This window comes from Cavia porcellus, unplaced genomic scaffold, assembly GCF_034190915.1.
Source record: "Cavia porcellus strain 051 isolate PalLab524CR breed Dunkin Hartley unplaced genomic scaffold, mCavPor4.1 scaffold_1, whole genome shotgun sequence".
NCBI lineage: Eukaryota > Metazoa > Chordata > Mammalia > Rodentia > Caviidae > Cavia > Cavia porcellus.
The window spans coordinates 118,633,386-118,654,410 of record NW_026947484.1 but is presented as its reverse complement, the minus strand read 5'-3'; the positions used below and the strand labels follow the sequence as shown (position 1 = coordinate 118,654,410).

The 21,025-nt window shown below is 32.6% G+C and overlaps 1 protein-coding gene across 4 annotated transcripts in view; it reads left to right on the top strand.

Moving 5' to 3' along the window:
* Positions 1-21,025, top strand: part of Dpyd (dihydropyrimidine dehydrogenase) — an 816,845-nt gene that overhangs the window by 594,868 nt on the left and 200,952 nt on the right. For all 4 annotated transcript variants that reach the window (XM_003478953.5, XM_063254705.1, XM_063254712.1 and 1 more), the window contains 2 exons: positions 7,366-7,486; positions 8,340-8,459. In XM_003478953.5, coding sequence (XP_003479001.2) covers positions 7,366-7,486; positions 8,340-8,459 — 241 coding nt within the window. The remainder of the gene's footprint in view (positions 1-7,365; positions 7,487-8,339; positions 8,460-21,025) is intronic.

Genomic DNA, 21,025 nt, shown 5'->3' with positions numbered 1-21,025 from the left:
AAAGTTTACATAGCAGGAGTACTTTCTACGCCCCATCATGTAAATCACAGAGTAGCAATTCTCCACAATGTGAAAAACGAAATGCAATGTTAGACGACCAAAATACTAAGAACCACGCTGTCTCCTCCTTTGTTGGTTTGGTTTTGAAGAATATAGATTCTAGAGCAAAGAGCAGGTAACTTCCATTGGGAAATGAGTAAGGCAACATAGAAATAGGGAGAATGTGAATAGTGGAAGGAATGGAAAAGAGATGCTAAGTATTAGCATAATGATTTCATGGTACTATTTGAAGAGAACAACCTGAAAGGAAAAACTGATCTTTGGAGCATCTTTCCGCAAGGTGAATGACCAAAATCTGTCCCTTTACCAAAACTTACAGTCACTTGATTATTTGTCTCTGTATACCTAGAATAGATCCATAACATAGAGTGACCTGTACTTTTCTTGACATCTAAAAAATTTTAAAATAGAGAATTCTCTTTTACACCCTACACATGTACACACATGCACATATAATATGCACTTTTATGAACAACCTGATGAGTATCAATGATGATTGTTAGGGTCAATATTGCTATGATTTTTGTTAAGACCTTCTGAATATCACACAAAATCTCTCCCATTCCACATTTTCAAAGTCACCCCACCTTTACTATCTGCAAATAGCTTTCATCTCAAAGAGGAAAATAAGTCCAAGGAGCTGGTAAAACTATAACAAAGATCTAGATATTTCTTCCCTGCTTTTTTAGTGAACTAGCAAGAAATTCCTTAAAGAACTGTATCTACTTGTTAAGGTGAGTTCTTCATAGCTGCAACTATTCATTGCCGTGGGATTGAGGTTTTCTCTGGTATGTTATTTAAAATTGCCTCAGCAGTAATTCCTTCTTGCTTGAATTTCACCAAGTTCCCAGGACAGAAGCCTAACTTCTCTAGATTCTCTTCATTCTAAATGTATCTATCAGCAGGCTGGGTGCTCCAGGCAAAATCCTGTTTTATGCTAGCCACCTTCCTGGGTTGCTTAATCATTCACACCAATATAGAATTACAAAGATCCTGAGGTTTTATGCTTGTGGTTGTTTTCTAACTCTAGCCCTAGAAAACAGAAGCTAAGTGAACAAACAGATAGATGTACAAAATATCAATTGTTACACTGTTTACACTAATGCTTTGCATTTGGAAAAAACATTCCAGGCTGCCTGAATTCTGCAAAGAATTAAAACTCCTTATTATACACCTAAATACATGCTTACCCTTATCCAAAATGAGTCTATACATAGTACTGTAAGCAAATGTTTCTACCTTATTACCCATTGAAGTCTTTTCAGTATGTTCTAAGCAATGATTAAGAAACTTGCTGAGGTTCAGTTTGGCTCATTGGCCAGCAATTTTGAACTATTGATGGTGCCATGATGGTGTGTACATATCCCATTTCCCCATTTATAAAGATTTTCAAGATTATACCACATAATCTTATTAATGAGCAAACTGTAGGTGGCACTTTTTTGTATGGTAGATAGTAGTTGAGTCTTCCAAGAATTGGACACAGAGATACTGTTTAAGTAGTAAGAAGTTTTACTAGGGAAAGATGCAATGTGAAAGGATCGCCTTGGATTGGAAATCCTTTTACAAATTGCTTACAATTTGTGGCAATATAATGCAATATAATATAATATAATATAATAATATAATGAATGCATTTAGATATAGAATTTAATGTACTTGGGCAAATGTCTGCATATGTGAATGTGCAAAATAAAGTCAAAATAAAGAATATTTCTATTATTCCCAAAATTTCTTTTTGCCCCTTCTGGGTAATCCTCCCCTATCCCCATCCTCAGTAACAGGATCCACTGCATGGTTTGGTAGCATAATATTTCTTTGTAGAATTTCACATAAATGTGCTCATATATGTCATATATTGTTTCTGTAGTTATTTAGCTCAGCACATTTTTAAAAAATTGAGAGCTGTGGTATGACTTAGTAGTTACTTCTTTATTGCTGAATAGCATTCCATTGTGTGGACATGGTATGACTTATTTATTTTATGAAATTCTGATGTATATTGTGGTTGCTTCTAAATTGGAACTATTTTTAAAAAGCTGTTGTGAATATTCATGTGTAAATCATTGTATAGAAATATCTTGTCTTGGGGATATATAATTAAGAGTAGAATTTCTAAATTGATTATTTACCTTTAAAGGAAGCTACCAAACTTTTCCTAAGAGTTTACACTTGTTTTAGAATTTTTAAGTCAAGGGACTGGGGATTTAGCTCAGCGGCATAAGCGCCTGCCTTGCAAGCAGGCAGTCGTGAGTTCGATCCCTGGTACCGATAAAAATGAAAAAGACAAAAAAAAAAAAAAAAAAAAAAAAAAAGAATTCTTAAGTCAGAAATCCAGGAAAAAACATGCTAAACTGACACATGTCGATTTAAATACATTCCTTCCAACATGCAGTCTTTGCATTCACTAATATTTTTACTTGGAGTACTTAAGTCTTTCTCTCCTATTTTATTGACATGGCAGGATAAATACATCCCTATTACCTTTTTTAGCTTTATTATCTAGTCTTTCAGGTATATATAAGGGAGAAGTCTTTTATAGTTCTAGTTTACCACTGATAGCTGAATTTCATTTTAGGGAGCAATTTTGCTAAAGAATATGATGGTTTAGAACATGATAATAGGAAAGAAAATTAAGAAGATGGAACTGGTATCAGATTGATCTTCAGAGCCCCAGTTCTTTCCATCAGGAATGTAGACATAATAAAAATGCTAGCCACTTCTTGTCATGTCATGTGAATTAAGTCTTACGAGTTTCTGAGTGGAAAACATTTTATATCAGGTAAAATTTTTTCAGTGAATTCATTGAAATGCCAGCTTCTAAGAAATCCATTTTGAAAAGAATTGTACAGTGTGAAAATTACCAGGCAAATTGGAGAGAAATGTTTCTTCAAGTCAAAAATTTCACTTGTAATTTAGCTTATCAAGAAATTCTCACAGTCTCATTCTGTAGTGCGTGTTCCTCTGCAGAGATCATCAAACTTGTGAGATGCAACCTGCTAAGTAATTGGTAGAAATGCTTGGCCTACATTGGAGAGATCACCTTAAGGTCCTAAAAGAGTAGGTCATTTTATGTAGGAATAGCCAGAAACATTAGTAGTTATAAGAATTAAAAACTACCTTAATTTATAAATCAAACTTTAAAAATAACAAGATATGTCAATGAAAACTACTGCAACAAGCAATCTACTCAAGCTATGATTTTAGGATTTAGCTATTGTACTGTTTGGTTTTCATAGGAAGTTCTCGCAGAGTATATTAACTGCATGTGAACACAAGGCTGCTCCTTGTTAGTATTTTCATATTGGGCAAATGTGTCTCTAGACCACTCTTCTCCTCTTTTTAGCACTTTACAAACCTTATCTATTATCTTCACCTCATGTAGTACTCTAAAGACCACATTAGCTTCCCAGGACCAGTGCTGTATATAAGCAGGCTTTAATGTCTTCCTGCTAATAATAGCACAGAATTCCATCACAAGAAAGCATCTTTGTTCTCACATGAGTAACAGCATAGGTAACAAGCATTCAAACATGTGCACAGACACACACACACACACACACACCTCTGCTGCTAGAGCAATTATGAATCATGCTAGGGTTTGGTATTACTAATACCTGTAGAAAGAGCCCCCCCCCCAAATAAACCTTACTGACCCAGACAGATTTTTTATGTGGTTGATACATTGAAAGATTATTTAAAATGTTTTGTTTTGCATAATTTTATATTTTAAAATTTTTATTGATACATTTTAGATATACATGATAGCATTCTTCATAGAGATTAATTTATTTGTTGGCTTTTTGTGTGTGTGTGGTTTTTTTTTTTTTTTTTTTTTTTTTGGAACAGGGTCTCGCTATGCAGTTCAGGCTGGCCTTGAGGTCACTTTGTAGCCCAGGCTAGTCTCAAACTCGCAAGGATCCTCCCACCTCAGCCTCCTCAGTGCTGGGATTACAGGCATGAGCCACTATGCCCAGCTCTCTGGGTTACCAGGGATTGAACTCACTACCTTGCACTTGCCGGGCATGCACTTATGCTGCTGAGCTAAATCCCCGGGCCCTCTTTGTTGGCTTTTTGAGACTGGATTTTTCTATGCAGTTCAGGCTGACCTTGAATTTCCAAAGATCCTCTTTTTTCAGCCTACTAAATGCTGGGATTAGAGGCATGCTTAACCACACCAGGCTTCATAGAGATTTAGTCTTGCTTCTTTTTTCCATTCCCCTCCCCCTCCCTTCAACCTCTCTTTCCCTCTTTATTTATGAAAGCTTTATTTCTATTTTTTCCTTCTGATCTTTTTTTCATAATTTTTCATTATATTTCTCTAAAATTACTACTGTGTTTGTAAAGTACTCTTCTTAGATTTTTATGCTTTTAGGATATAATTAACTCTAAAATATACCTGGATTTTTCTTAAACCTATCTAGACATGTTTAGATTTTGATGCATATTTAAAGAATTAAATTGAAACTACATAATTGGGGGCTGGGGATTTAGCTCAGTGGATTAAGCAGCTGTCTGGCAAGCTCAAGGTCATGAGTTCGATCCCCTGCACCAAAAAAAAAAAAAAAAAGAAAAGAAACTACATTATTGAAGTTTTTATTCTTTTTTTCATTCATTGAAAAATATTTTGGGGGTTCTTCGAAATAGAAAAAAGCAGCTTGGAATTGTTCGTGTTTCATTTGCTTTTTGTAGATGCTGATATTGTTAAATACTCAATTTATCAAAGAGAAAATGATTCCTTTGTATATTTCCTGTCTGGAAAATTTTGGGGAAATTAAAAATTGTTTAAAATTTGCACATTTCATTAAGATTTTTGCGAACTGACTCCTTAGGAAATTCTAATCTGTATAAAGTAATCACTAGAAAATCAGGAGGGCAAAGTGCAGATAATACTTGGTTATTTATGTTTGCGTTAAATGTTTAAATATCAAAATAATGAAGAAATGAGGAAAAGGTGGATAGTTAGAGTCCATCCTTTACTTCTCAAAGTGTAGAAACTCATTTTTATCATGCTGCTACATTTATACATCTCTGGGTGTATCAGAATATTTCCTACTTTACCTGTCAAGTGAAACCTTGCAACTTAAAGATGTCAGTTTTTACAATAATACTGGTCAAAAATTGACTTTTAAATTCTCAGGTAATCAAATTGTGATTCCGTTGGCTTTAATGATTCGACAGCAATTGGGCTGAGAGCATATGAAGACAAAAAAGTTTATCAAAACATGGTCAACCATAGGGAGAAATAAGAGAATAAAAATTTGTTACCTTGAATAGAAACAGCAGATTCGAGCATATAAAATAATGGTTACCAAGCACTGTATTTTGGAATTTTAAAAAGTTTAAATAATTTGAAAATTACTGAACACTTAATAAAAAGCACTTATTCAAAGAAATTAACTACTGAAATGAAGAAATCAATGAAGAAAGTATGGCAAATGTTCAAAGTAAATTACAAAGATATGGTGGTCAACAGTATTGAAAGTCACATAGACGCCACTATGAGATTAATGTTCATGTTGCTGAAGCCAAATAAAAGCTTAAATTTGTTTCAGCAATTCCTAACTACCTTCCATATATCATGCAATTCAACTAATCTTTAAATTGTCGTTAAATTCTACCTTAAGAATGCTTTCACAAAGACATGCAATTCATATCATCTAGAGTTACTGTCATTTCTAGGCTAAGTCCCATGGAAATTCATAACTTAGAAATGAAAGTCACAAAGATGCAACAGCCTTCATAATGCCAATGCAGCAGTTATAAATATTTCATGAACATTGCATGGGCAGGGGCAGATCTCCATTTTCATGAGTTAGAATTTGTACAGCTAAGTCTTCAGATTTTACTATTCATAATGCACAGTATACCCTGTAGAGCATTCCATATAGTGCTCTTTAATATTTATGTTTAATGAAGAAATTACTGTTCTGAAAAGAGAACAAACCAAAAAAAAAAAAAAAAAAAAAAAAGAAAAGAAAAGAAAAAAAGGTTTCTCGTTAAAGGATAAAGTTTGGCTGAATAGAGATGATAATTATCAACACAAATTAACTCACTGCAGTATCTTACCACACAAACATGACTTTTATAGTAATGCAGGATGAAAGATCAAGATGTATTAAAACTAAAAGAAAAAATTCTTTCTAAAGGTTACAGCATTAGAAATCTCCTCTTAAAGAATTCAAAAGGTTAAAATGCAAAGAGCAACCTTCTTAAATATAAAAATATTAGTTACAAATTATATACTTGCCTGCTATTTCATGGTTTAGATTTATGTCTATATTTTTCCTGGGTTTCTCCTTTATTCAAAAAACATTTTAACTTGCTAAGATAATATTACCAAGTTCAATAATGAATTACTATTGCATATATTAAGGTAATTTATCAAAGCACATTATCACTACCTGTCAGAATAAATTTTGCACTCAAAGTAATGGAAAAAAGGACTATTGTATGTGTTGAAATCAAAGAACATTACTAAAGCTAAGTTATTTCAATTGAAAGGATATGTGTTTGCCCTCTAAATGATACTTCTCCCATGAGAAAATAAAAGCTTGAAAAATCACAGGAAACAGGCACAGGAAAATGTCTATTTCTTGCTTTTAAACATGAGCATTTGATATTTTATTTCATTTTTGTCATTTTGATCAATTCTTTCAAGTAGGTGACTATTCAAAATGCTGCACAGATTTTGGTAAAATTTACAAAAGTAAGCTGAAGTTACTGATCAGCTCATGTATAATCCAAGCTGAACTATTCCATTTTAGCTTGTAGTATGTATCACATTTAGACTGATGATAAGTTGCAGATATATATTTCTCTTGAATACATTTCAACAGTACTAAGGCTTCTGATAATGAAAGCAACTAGCTTCGGATTGAATACTATTCTCCTGGGAGTTTGCAGTTCAAATATATTTTATTAGGCTTAAACCAATGAGGTCACTACAAATGCTGTAATGTTTTCTGAATTTACCATCAAAAGTTTATGCTTCAGTCATGATACTGTTTGACTGAAAATGAGAAATTCCTGCTTCCATTTAGTTCTTTGTAATTTTATTTTCCAAATACTCCCTTGAGGAATTTAACCTTTATGTGATGAATTTGCAGTTCACTTGAAGTGTGTTAACCTTAGTTCCCTAATGAGTCTAGGTGTAATACTGAGGAAGAATTTGAGAAATATATCATGTAGCTCATTGTCAAGTTGGATTTGTCTTGCACATCCCAAGCTTTATTATTGCTGCAGTACACATTTTGGTCACAATTCTTTAATTATGTTCTATATTTAACTGACCTATTTGAACAGGATCCAGAGCTGGTACGGAACATCTGTCGCTGGGTTAGGCAAGCTGTTCAGGTTCCTTTTTTTGCCAAATTGACCCCAAATGTCACGGATATTGTAAGCATCGCAAGAGCTGCAAAAGAAGGTAAGTACTAGACTTGCATTAGTTGCTCAGTTATGTAAATATTATCCTGAATTTTGTAGCTTACTGAAGTACTTCTTTTTCCACAAACATTTGGGTGTATTTTTATGTTTTAAGAAAAGTATCATATTGAGCATTCTCAAGTGAAGATTTACATTTGGACTTCATCTAATAAATGGACTCTTAATTTTAGCCTACAAACACAAGATCATTGATAATGTTGCCTAACAAGCATTTTTTGCAAAGGTTAAATAAATAGATACATGCAAATAAAAACATTCATTAAGACAAGTTATAAAACAAAGCTACAGTTACAGCAAGCCACCCCCAAATTAAGAATCTCATAATGTAGCAATTCAGAAGTAGCAGTTGAATCTCTAATGAGATTTAAAAAAAAAAAAAGACATCAGATTCCACCCTGTAAAATTGCTATGTTTCCTTTATATTAGAGAGTGCAGCACATTACCTTAAACACACACTCAGTATCTGTTGAATACATAAATCATGCAGTCGATGCATGACTTTACAAATCACACATATATCTTATATTCCATGGAGATTGCACTCTGACTTGCAAACAGATTGTAAATTACTTGGGAAGTAAAATTGAATACAAAACATTTGGCATCAATATATCCACCTAATATTTTAGAAATTAAAGTCATGATAATTAAAATTTTTTAAGTATATCTAGCCTTTTAAGTCTGATGGTTGGAGTTAAATTTATGCAGATATTTAAATAAGAGAAAATACTCTCCAAACAAGGTAGTGTCCATTTTCCTAGATTATGTACATTTGATTAGGCTTTAACCATTGTTTCTTTAAAAACTGAAGACAAATGTTGTGTTTTCCACAGGTGGCGCAGATGGCGTTACAGCCACCAACACAGTTTCAGGTCTCATGGGCTTGAAAGCTGATGGCACACCCTGGCCAGCAGTTGGTATTGGAAAGCGGACTACATATGGAGGAGTGTCAGGTCGGTGCTGTCCTTTCCTTGTATTATACCTTCTTGCAGGTTGCTGAAATTTCAGGCTATTATGTTGGAAGCAAGAGTATCCTTTTTGATGATCATAATTATGATACATTTCTCATCACTATTCCTAATAGTAACAGCAAATGGAATAGACTGTGAAGGCTCAAGTTATTATGTCTGTTAGTGCAAGATGAGAGAACAGCAAAATAGGGTCTTACCCAAATTCTAGTCTCTTTTGATCTGTGCTTTCTTGAGAACTCCTCATTGTCATGATTATCCTGTCACTAATTAGTAAAAGCTAATGCCACATCCTTTCAGAAGAAAAATGCGTGCACCCTAACTGTAATATTCTTTTCATAGTCTGAATTAGTTTCTATTCTTCTTAGAATTTTAAAATCTATCTTCTTCAAACAACGTTGTTTTCACAACTGATCCAAATATACCAATTAGTCGTTACATTTCAGCTTCAACTGACAAAACTTCACACCTTTGCATATTTTTTTCTCATCCTTAAATACTTGAATTTGAAAAAACAGAGAGAATTTTAATCCCAATGTCTCATTTGGTCTCTTTGCCCCATGCACTCTGTTGCTGTGACAACATGCACTTGGCCTTGCAAAGACAATGTTGTAAGGTTCTTGACTGTGCTAGCATGGGGATTAGTCTCCTTGGTGATGGAGAGAGTGGTAGACATGCATAACGGAGCAGTGCTCCACTGTTCAAGAAAATCAGTGCTGAATCAGACCAAAAAATGTGCTTTTGGAAGAGGCTAGATAGACACAAATAAAGCTCTATCCATGGTTAGGCTTTCTGTTGTGAGAGTATGAAGTATGCCCATGAGCTATGGTAAAATAGCAACAGCATAATGTTATGTTCTGCTTTTAATTGGATCTCCTCCCCACAATATCAGAAAGAGAAAGGCTGACAAGTAACACCTGCTCAGTCCTATGCCACTATCTTTTATCAGGAACTATCAAACAGGGTCTTAACTATTACTGTAATGCAGAGTAACATGAACTGTTAGCATGTGCCCAAGAAAGAGTCAAGAGATTCCAGAGTTGGTATGTAAGTAACATGCACTGTGTTTTCTGTCAGCCCATTTCAATTTTTCTAGCTTGCCATCTTGACAGCATGAGAATAAAGGAGGTCACAGAGGGTGTTGAACATTAAAAATTAATAAAAGAACTATTGCAGTAGTATTTTATATAAGTAACACCATTCACATTTTCCCATTTAAGCTGTAATTTCTGAATATTTCCCCATACTATAACTCAGTCTAATAAAACTGCAAAATTACAGCATTAGAAAAAGTCTTTTGTGTCACAGTCTTTAAGTATACCCACAGAGGAAATTATAGCAGTAACTGAAAACAAGTTCAGCTATACCTCAGGGCCTGTTAGCTTTTCCAAAAAACTCTATTTCTAAGATTTATAAATTCATATATAAATATTCACTTAGGCTGTAAGTTCAACTAAGCCTAGATAGAACATTCATTTTAAAACACAGAAAGTCCCTAATATTTTTAAGGACTTGTTCCCCATTTCTAATAAGTTCTATATTAAGTTGCTTCATATTAAACAATCTGTTTTGAAAATAGCCTTTCTTCATATTGACAAAATTAATACAGTTTTTCCTCTTTAAAATAATGCCTGCTCTAGTATAAGGGTAATGGAAAGTGTAAAACAGTTTAAACAAGCCCTGATAATATATTTTAAGATAAGCACATTTCATAACAAGGTGCCTTAGGACTGAACTACAGCAGAGCTCAGCCTAGTAAAATTGTGTTAAATAATCATGGTTTAAATTTTAGGGATGATGAAAATATAAAAATGGCTAAATAGAATTTCTAGTTTGTCAAATATGGCTGCAAAAACTTCAAATTCTGCTTCAATATAGAAAACCACACAAAATATGCTAGATAGTAAATAGTTCTACAAGTTCAAAAAAAGTACCCTAGTATACACCATTATTATCTTCCCAAGTGTTCTTTCACAACACTGGAATGCCCTCTCTTAAAAGACCTGTTTGAATCACAGATTTTTTTTTAAAAACAAAAACTAAATAGGGTTCAATTTTGGGTACTTACCTAACAAGCCATAACTTTCCACTGCCAGAAAAGATTATTTCTCTTGGGCTGGGGATTTAGCTCAGCGGCATAAGCGCCTGCCTTGCAAGCAGGCCGTCGTGAGTTCGATCCTTGGTACCGATAAAAACGAAAAAGACCAAAAAAAAAAAAAAAAAAAAAAAAAAAAGATTATTTCTCTTTTTCAGTGTGGTCTCTAGTCCATTATTCAGTTTGTATTATTTTTCTCAGAATAAAATGTCTACTGTGTGAAATACGGGTTTTGTTTTTCTTAAATGGAAAAACAGTGCGGTATCTGAGTTAGTTTTTCTGCCATAGAAAAACGGCCACCTTTCAGCATTGTTCTCTTAAGATGCATTAGCAAACTGTGGACAGTAATATTCATTGGGAGATAGAATCTCAGCTAAGGGATGTCATTTGTGTTATTCAAAGAAAATTATTCTGGATTTTAGAGAAATGTTTTTCAAACATTGTTTCCCAACTCATAAGTACATGATGGAATCAGGTTTATTGATCTATAATCCATATTTCTTAAAAATTAAAAAGAATTTTTAAAATGTCAGAGTCTTTTGCATATATATAGAATAGGTGATGTTTGGTCAAATTTCTTTATCAATTATCTTAAAGATATGCCATATTTTTAATGAGCAATTATTTTGTCAATATTTGGAAAAACTTGCTAAATTGTTTAATGTTTAAGAGAGTTTATTGGTTGTATTTTTCCAAAATTATTTTTTATGTAAAATCTATATAAAGTTTACTGCAGTTGCTTGTAGAGTTGATACCTTCTCAAGGAAGAAACTAGTGTTGACAATGAAATAAGTCACCATTTTGGACTTCGCTTTATTTGTGATGCTGAGAGTTTGTTATCCAGTGTGAATGCTCACAGGTACACCGTGTGCTGCTATATGAATAAAGAATTCATTATTATTTCATGGTAAATCATTTCCCCAGAGCAATTACTTAATTTTTCTCTCAAGAATATTATTCCACTTATATTCTTTTTAAGTTTCTATTTATTTGCTAATTATCTTATGCTGGAAATTGATGCTTGGAAGAATGGCTGTTAATAGTGATTGGACAGCAAGAGGGTCTCCTAAGTGTAGTTTTCTTATATTGTTTAAAAATAAATTCTAAATGGACAAAATTCCAACATTTAATATAGTCTGAAAGTTTCTTGTGAAATACCATTATGTCTTAGACTGAGATCTATGTTTGAAGTCTTCCATATGAATTAGATTCCTGGGTGAATTATCTCAAAAAAGTCATGAAAGACAAATGTTTGTGCATTACAAATTGGAATTTAGACATATACTTATCCTATATTGTTGGGCATGTTGAGTGAAGTTCTAAATATCTCAAGGATCTTCCATTTTGTTTACGGAGGATATGTGCTTTCTCAATTTCACATTTTACAAGTATGGTTGAAGTTGATTCCACATTCATCATGTTGATATTTTATCATACCAAATCACATAAATATCACAATATTAGATGCATTTCTTGTGAGTAGCTAACTTCAACGAAGTTTGAAAGTTACATTGTTTTGAAGAAAGTTTTCTGTTAAATAAAATAAACCAGTAAGTCCATAGAAAGATAAGTTCTACTTGTTATATTTTAAAACTTTTGATAAGAGAGAAAATTGGAATCACATCCTAAGGTCTTGCCTTCTACCTTACTATTCTAGGAACTGCATGTTCCTCCCCACAACTCACTTTCAGGTGACTAGAATCAGGGAGAGGTGCTTCCGACATATGAAGCAGGTTAATAAGAAAATGACTTAAAAACAAGTCTCAATCATGGAAGAAATACCTGGTAACATTCACAATGTATGTGTCCCTAAATATTGAATTGTATATTAGGTGATTTCATGTTGAGAACAATATCAACATAAATTTTGGTCAGTATACTTAAAAGATTCTTTCATGAAACTAGGATTGCTGATTAAGCTTTCCACCATGTAAGTACTTCCATCCAAATAATTGATTTAAAGAAGCCATTTTCTACTTCTGTTTGGGTACTACATTCTTAACATTGGTAAGTTGATCTAGAATCCAGGCAAGAAATGTTTTTATATAAAATAGGAGTTAATTAATTCAAGTAAATTATTGTATGTGGAGACAGAGAAATTCTTTTGATTTTTGCATATTTGATTAGAAGAAATCCTAATTTCTTCAGTAAATAGTGAACAGTAAACTATATCATTGAGTGAGTTAATCACTATTTTTCCTAGTTTTCTTTCTTGTTTCAGTTTAAAATTTGACCTTTTTATGACCTCATCTTCAAATATTGAGAGCATCTTAAAACAGCTCTCAACTCTGTGACTATCACTCGTCTGTATAAATGGTGCTATCCAGCTGCAGGGTGACTTTTTCATATGAAAATCTTCCCTGTGAGTAACATTCTTTTAAAAGATAGTTAAGAATGAGTCCTACATGGCATAAACTAGGAGTATGTCTTTCCTTTGATTAACTCCATGAGGTTAACCTTTTTCATTGGAAGAGAGAGTAAGAATTTTTTAGTAGAATAAACTCATTTGAATAAGTTTTGATGTTTCCTGTGGTTTTACTGCCTTTTATTAATATGAAGTGGGCACATTTCTTAGATTTAATGTTTTTCCATTGTCCTATATACATACTGTTTATTGCATATGTAAGCACATGTGTGTGTACACACGTAGGGAGATTTGAAATAGCTTTCCAGAAAGTATTTTAAGTAACAATTTAGGCTCAATGTACCTTATTTCCAACAAGCTTATAAAGTGTTTTGAATGATTTTGCTTGCCAATTTTTTCCATTTTATCAAATAAAAGGAAATTATTAATACTGTGTTTGATGCTTCCTTCAAATTATTAACTTTATTTTGTATTAAAATAAAAGTTTATTAATTATTTATAAATAATTCATTGAAGAAAGCTTTTTAAGATCTGGCCTAAATTTTCAACCTAAATTTGCTAATTGAAAATAGAATATTATAGAAAGTCTAGAACATCTCTGTATATTTCTCAATCAATTATAATGGCATAATGCATAAGTGTCCTCTCAGTTTATAAATAAATAAATAATCTGATGCCGAGTTGAGCAGGCTACTGAACATGTGCCTCCTGATGGGGTTTTCCTTATAAAATGAATGTAATAATTGCTAATAAAAGTAGACACAAGAATAAATTTTGTTAATAATTTCTATCTCTGTGAAAGTATAAAATATATAGTGTAGTAACTTGCACAAATGTGTATCATTATAGTTAAAAAGAATTTTTAGGCATTCAATTCACTTTGTGTATTTTATAATCTTTTAAAAAACCAGTCTGAGCTGTTGATACCATGAGTACATTAGCAACATGGACTGTATACTGGACATTGCATAAATAAAAATCCAATATAACTCCTTCCATCATAAATTTAAGCTTTTTCAATGTATGTATTTATGAATGTTTGTATAAAATCTGAAAGATGGCAAAACGTACAGCAGATATAAAACTCAGAAGTTATAGTTACAATTTGCTTTAGATTAACTATGTTCATGCATGCAGGCAACTGAGAATTTTGGCAGGCTCCCTTTAAATTCTTATATTACACATTACAATTATAATACAAAATACAGTGTTTTTTTATTAGAAAGTAGTTGTTAATGGGCCCAATTTTTTAATGTGTCAATCACATGACCATTGATGCATAGTCTTTTTAGAGAAACACATCTACTATCTGTTATAAAATTAAAGCTATGAATTGTAGCCATCTTTATCAATAAGATCTTAAGCTTTAACACTAAAATGTTTAAAATAGCTTGGTAGATAAAGGTATAGTTTCAGTGAATAAAAAGTGTGATAATAAATCATGCCAAAAAGAATAATCAAATTGAAAACCTTCCATTTTATTCAAGCTTATTATTTCTATACTGTGTGTACCAAAATACACAAAAATTCTGTTTCATTATTCACATATGTAAAAACATTGTTAGACTATCACAAATTTAACAGGTCAAATTATTAAAGACCTTGTTATCCAAATATATTTACATGCATACACACATATATATATAGTATATTTGCAGAACAGTCAAAAATAGGCATATAAAATAAAGATGTTGAATTATAATTTTCAATATAAATTAACACTTTTCTCTGAGAAGTTTGCCATTACAAATGTACTCATTTAAATGATGCTCATATGAATGTATTCATGTGTAGATTGACAAAGAATCACCTCGTTCATTATATTGCCTTTCTTGGAGTCTGAGTTTCTCACTGTTTAGCCTGGTTGGTCTGTGCAGGAGATCAGAGCCCTAATAATAGATTTTTGACAGTGAGCTCGCCTGTTACCTGTCCTACACAAATCCTCACTGTTCATGTTTGCTTCATGGCAACAAAGCAGACAGAAGGAAAATGCCAAGTGCTGAGTTTGAGGCACAGCCAGGCCTGGGCTTGACATTTCAGCAGAATAGCAGTTTATGAGATGCATAATTTTTCATCTGGGACTCAGCTGCCAAATTCATAGGTGCTTACAACTCATCGACAGACTGAAGCAAGGGCAAGGGTTTAACGCATAGATCAAAGTGTACATCCTCTTCTTAGCTATTTTAAGACAATTATTTTCCTATGGGTAAGAGAAATAATCAACAATATTTAAAAGCTTTATGTATACTTATAATTTTACATATTTATTTTTGTCTTACATTAAGAAAATAAATATCCATATCAGATCCTAAGAAAATTTTGATAGTCTTTGTAAAACAAAGGACACTGAAAAGCGTATTAGCAAAACTTACCTTTGCAACAGTGGTAATGAATTATTAAATTTGTTTCCTCTGTGTGTGTTTCTTTCATAAAGAGTGATTTCAAGCTTGAAGTTAATCAAAAAATGTTCTTTTATGAAGGTAAAACACAGAGGATTGTGTTGCTCTTTGGGCTTGAATTTCAATATTCACAGATTAATGCATATCTACTGTATGAAAAAATTCAGTGTAGGTACACGTCAGTGGCTGTTTAATTTAAGACTAGACATCTCTGTAAGCTTCAGAAACAGTTCACTGTGTCACAGCTTCATATAAAACAATGGTACAGTACATTGGATTAATTAAAGAAGCCTTGCAGAGAACTGAGTTCTCAGTGTGTCAAGATTTCAGTTTTATGTTAAATATTTTCTAAAGGCCAGACCCTTAAATCTCAGGGGCAGTACCAAGCAGTGAGCTGTGAATTTAACCATAGGCTAACTGCTAATGATAAGGAAAAGAGTCCTAGTTGAGGCAGCTGTAATACAGTCATTGGATTAGGCTATCAATCACTCAGCTCCCTAAGGAAATGAGGAAGAAGACCAAATAGTGAAAAGGGAAATTAGGAAAGGAGGGCATGACTAGAATGAGATTCCTCACCATCTTTATCCATTCATCGTTTGGAATCCCTGTGCATCAGACCAAACTCTGACTGGAGCATTACTCTGACTATAAACCCCATACATTTATTTCTTATATCTAGAGGACTATCAAAGTGTCATTGCCACTGTGGAGTTGAAGATCTTTAAACCTGCTGGAAGCAAATGCCTGATTACATAAGGAAAATCAAATTAACCATTAATTTTTGAGTTCAAAATTTATACTTAATATTCTCTTATGTTTCAAGAAACTATTCTTTTTAAATTTCTAAACTGAAGTTAATTTTTGCTTATGGGGATCCTAATGCTGAGGAGAGATTCCAATACACAAAGGTTCTCAGACATCAGCATACATAAGAACCTGGTGAGCTTGTCAGGCTCTAGATTGCTGGGCTTCTTCCCTACAGTTTGCTGCACAAATCTGGGAGGCTCTGATACTGTACACTGTGAATAAGTTCCACATGATACCTTTGAGTACCAGTGAAAAAACTAGTGTCATGAGCATTTTAGTTTGAATATTGTGGTTCTAGTATAATGTTAAATGCTTTGATCAGTTGTAAAATTAAAGAATGTGAATAAGTGTAAATAAGTGTGGAAAGTATCTGAAACAAAGTATAAATAGAGTCAGAATTTCTCCTTTTAAAAGTCATAAAACACAGTATTTGGAGTCTCAAAAGAAAAGCATTTATCAGTCTAAGTTTGTGTTAGTTACTTTTCTCATTGAGGAGATAAAATATTCAACACTCAAAATTACGAAGGAGAAAAGAAGCATTGCAGTTTACAGTTTATAGAGGTCTCAGTTGCAAGTGGAATGACTCCAAGGTAGAGTGGCATGGCAGAAGGGCATTGCTGAGGTTAAAGTTCATGGCAGGCAGAAGGCACCATGGCAGTGAAGTAGCCAAGGAGCAGCAGCAGCAAGCATTGCCAGTAGCCATCCAGCCTTAGAGTGAGTTCCACTCACATCCAGGATGGAGCAGACACCCTTAATTCCTGCATCACGCATCCCAGCATCACACACCCGAGATCCAGCCACCTCTCAAAAAACCCACTTATGACCCCATCAAACTTTGGGAACATATAGATACAAGCTATAATAAAGCTACCTATTGAAAGAAAATCATTGTTTCTGCAAAAAAGAATCCTTTTGAGTGTCACTGAAGATAATTTCTGGACATCAGTGGTCCTTTAAAAAAGAAACAAATAGAGATAGACAAGTGTGTTATTAAGAACATGATTTTGAAATGTAATGTTTTTGTTTTTGACTTTGTAGAGATACTGATAACACTGAATAAAAATTGCTCTCCAAGGACAAGTGCTTAAATGTGAATTTATATAGCTATGATTTCAAATCCTTAAGCTGTAGAAGAGGCAATAATGACTAATTCACTCCTTTCCTATCATCCTCATACAAAGGTATCACTGTATTACTAGAAGAGAAAAGATAATCAATTTTGTGGAGCTCAGGTATGTCTATACAATGTCCCTACTGCTAACAGAGTTACACTACACACTGAGAGTCTCCCAAAGTCCTGTTTATTGTCTGCTCGTGATACTTTTCATCAACCATAGAAGTTGTTTGCAGCTGTCTTTCGGATAGATGAGTGTTCTGTATGCAGCCTCAAAATTTAGTAGCTTTATAACGCCCCTGAAAAAACTAAGCTATAAATTCCAAGAGATTCTTAAGTGTGAAGCATAGAAAACTTATGGCACATAGAAGCCATATCTGATGCTTCTTATTTACAAATAAGCAAACTCCTACAGTGAAAAGTTTTACAGGATTTTCACTTTGTACTCATATTTTAATACATTTTCCACCTGAGTTTGTCCTAATTAATATGTTATACATATTTATAGCTTGAAAAACTTTTGTAGATCACTTTATGAAGTGATTTTCAAGTAAAAATATATAGCTAAAACGACCATTTATAAATCTGAATTCTTGAATTAAACCATTAAGTGATAATATCTTTCTTGTGTATTGTTAAAATTTTTGTTTTATACTTTATCATAAGTATATCATAAATATTGATAATTGTTCAATGCAAAAGTAAATATTTTGTAAATACATTAGTAAAAAACACACTGTTTTCAAAATAATTTTATTGTGTATTTGTTCAGACTTGTTATTCTTAAAGTGAGAGTTCAATATTTCAATTATACCATTACGTTCCAAATAAGAATAATGAAAATCTTTATACATCTCAAAAAGTAAAAGAAATTTGGTATGCATACCATGAGAATACCACTAGAAGCATATTTATTTTATGTAACTTTTTCTTTCACATATGCTATTAACAAAATTTTCATTTTTGATTTATAAATATCAGTGTATTTGTTAGTATATGCTATTAGTGTTATTTGAAAATTTGCAATGAAGATTTTTGTATTGCACAATTTGAAAAACTGGTCAGTGTTTCTGTATTCCTTGATACTGGCTACTTAATCAGTGGGTACCAGCTATGAGAGAATATCAGGTCTTTGAATAATGCAATGTTTTGTTGCCTAGAATGTTGCTGAATATTTTATATGTACTCTTATTTAAATAACTATGAGGTAAATGTCATGTGGTCCATTTTATAGACATATAAACTGAAATTCCAGATTGGTAAGGAACTTGGAGAGTTTACCTAATCAGGAAATAGCCTATTCTGGATTTAAACTCAGATCTTCCCCTAAGATGAGGGCCAGGTATTTTTATCAGTGTCTTCCCCCATGGTAAATCTCTGACTAAATAGATTATGCTCATTACATAATAATAGGTTGCCATGTCACTTATTAGTCTAAAATCTATTCTATATGTGTTTGAAAATCTGTGAGTGTACTGTTCTTCGCCCTTTTTCATAATTATTGTCTTATATTGCTTGGTGTCTGTAATAAAAAATTGAGTTAGGTGAAATAAGGAGAATTTTTTAAATTCATCCCATAGGAGTAAAACAAAGGGGGAATTCAGACATTTTTGTTTTGCTCTATTCTTGTGTGTGTAGTGTAATATGTAGATCTTGCTTGAAATGAAGCTGCCATTATTGTAGCCATAAATAATTGTGTTTCTTACTGACTGGGATAAGCTGTCTGAACTCTTGGTTCAACTATTGTGCTAAAACAGACTTTAGGTATCCTTAGTTTGATTTTTGTATTCTCAGTCAGTTACAAATATAAGTGATCCTGTGATTGTCTTACCTTCTTTATGGACAGATCTTTTCCCCCAGCATCAGTATCTTCTTCTTTATAATTTCAACTGAGCTTGCAAAAAGCACCAGGAAGTAATTCACATATGTTGCACTTTCATTAGGTGGACAAAAAGAGTAGGCCATTTTGAAAGTGTTTAGGCAAGAAAAAAATTAAAATCAAAGAAAACTGAATTAACCCTTATCAGAAGGGAAATAAGAAATTAAGGAATTATTTCTCTTGATTTAAAAAAATAAGATTAACTATAAATTAAATTAATAAAATGAATGGGATTATGTTACTTTTGCATATATGTAACATGATATACTGTGAAAAACTTTATTTAATATGAATTAATTCAAAGGAAAGTACATGGATCAGAGGTCAAGAGCCCAAGGTCTGTTTCAGGGTTGCTCTTAATTCATTTAAAACATATTGTTGGTGATTTGCTTGAATTATAGCTTCTAAAAAGCAGGAAACATTACTTCTTATTTTCCATCATCTGTTTCATAATCTAGGACAGTAACAGGAAGACATGAAATAAGCTATATTTTATTCTTAATATATAGCTGTATATATGTAGCTGCCTGATCTGGCACGCATAAAGGATACTTTGCAGCTGGGTGTGGTGGCACATGCCTGTAATCCCAGAACTCTGGTCGGTTGAGGCAAGAGGATCAAAAACTCAAACCCTGCCTGGACTAGTTAGGCACTTCGGAGAAGTTGTCTAAATTTTTTTTTTTTTTAATTTAAAAAGGATGTGAGCCTATAACATAGTGTGAAATTTCTGTTTTGAGCTCCAGGATCACAAAAAGAAAGACAAGTGGTTCGTTTGCTTGCTTATTAAAAAATAAGGCACAGAAAGATCAAGTAACTTATATAAAATCACTGCTTATATTAAGGTCCATAGGAATCCATGCTGAGTATAGTACACTTAACCACTGTGCTATCACTCTGCCATTTCTGTGTTAATATATTCTATTATGATTTTATAATATTCTTAATATATCATGGTTTAGAAAATAGAGATTTTTGTATTTCTTTAACAAAAATATTTGAGTGAAAATAACCCATACATGTAACCCAAAGATTAATCATTGTTTTTAAAAATTCACAGTAATCACAGGTCACAATTATACCATACGTAGTCTAGTGAACCTCTCAGTATCCCTATTAACCTTTGAGCTTCATGTATTTCTCAAATTAATATACTAGTAACAAAGAGTAGCCTATGTGTTTTTCAAGGCAGATGTCTTGTTTAATGGATCAAATGATTTCTGTGTTGTATTTGTATTCACTAGTTCCAGACAGTAAATGGACAGATATTCACATATCCAGACAGTAAATGGAAATTGTAAATTTCTCTATTGAGCATTATAAAATGAAAACATAACTACTGAACTGAGCCAACAATAATGCTTTGAATAGTTCAGTTATCATTCATGCATGTTGTTCCAAGCTTCCAAATTTTTTTGTTTCATAAAAGGTCTATAGTAGGTAAAGGTATGGTAATTTTTTTGTGAAAATATGTGTGTGTGTCTTAGTACATTGTTTTAAATCATTTTCAATGACCATAATTTTACTTCTATATGCATTTAAAAAGGAATAACCAAAGTCACACTGATAATTGTCACCTGATAAGCTTTTGGAATATGTTGATTCCTGTAGTCCTTACAGTTGCTAAATCTAGATCTGAAGTGAAGCCATATAAATGTATGTTTAACAAAGATCTCACAAGTTTCTCATAACTGTAACCTGAGAGTAAAAAATAAACTAAATAAAGTTTTGCTTGGGAAATGCTATGATTAGAGAGTATAATAATATTATATAATAAAATTTGAAATGTTTTAGAAAGAGTGAAATGAATTATATCTTTGGTGACCTAAGTTTAATTGATTTAATTCCACTAAATGATCATCACTTCTAACTCAAAATTAGGAATTTGGATTTTA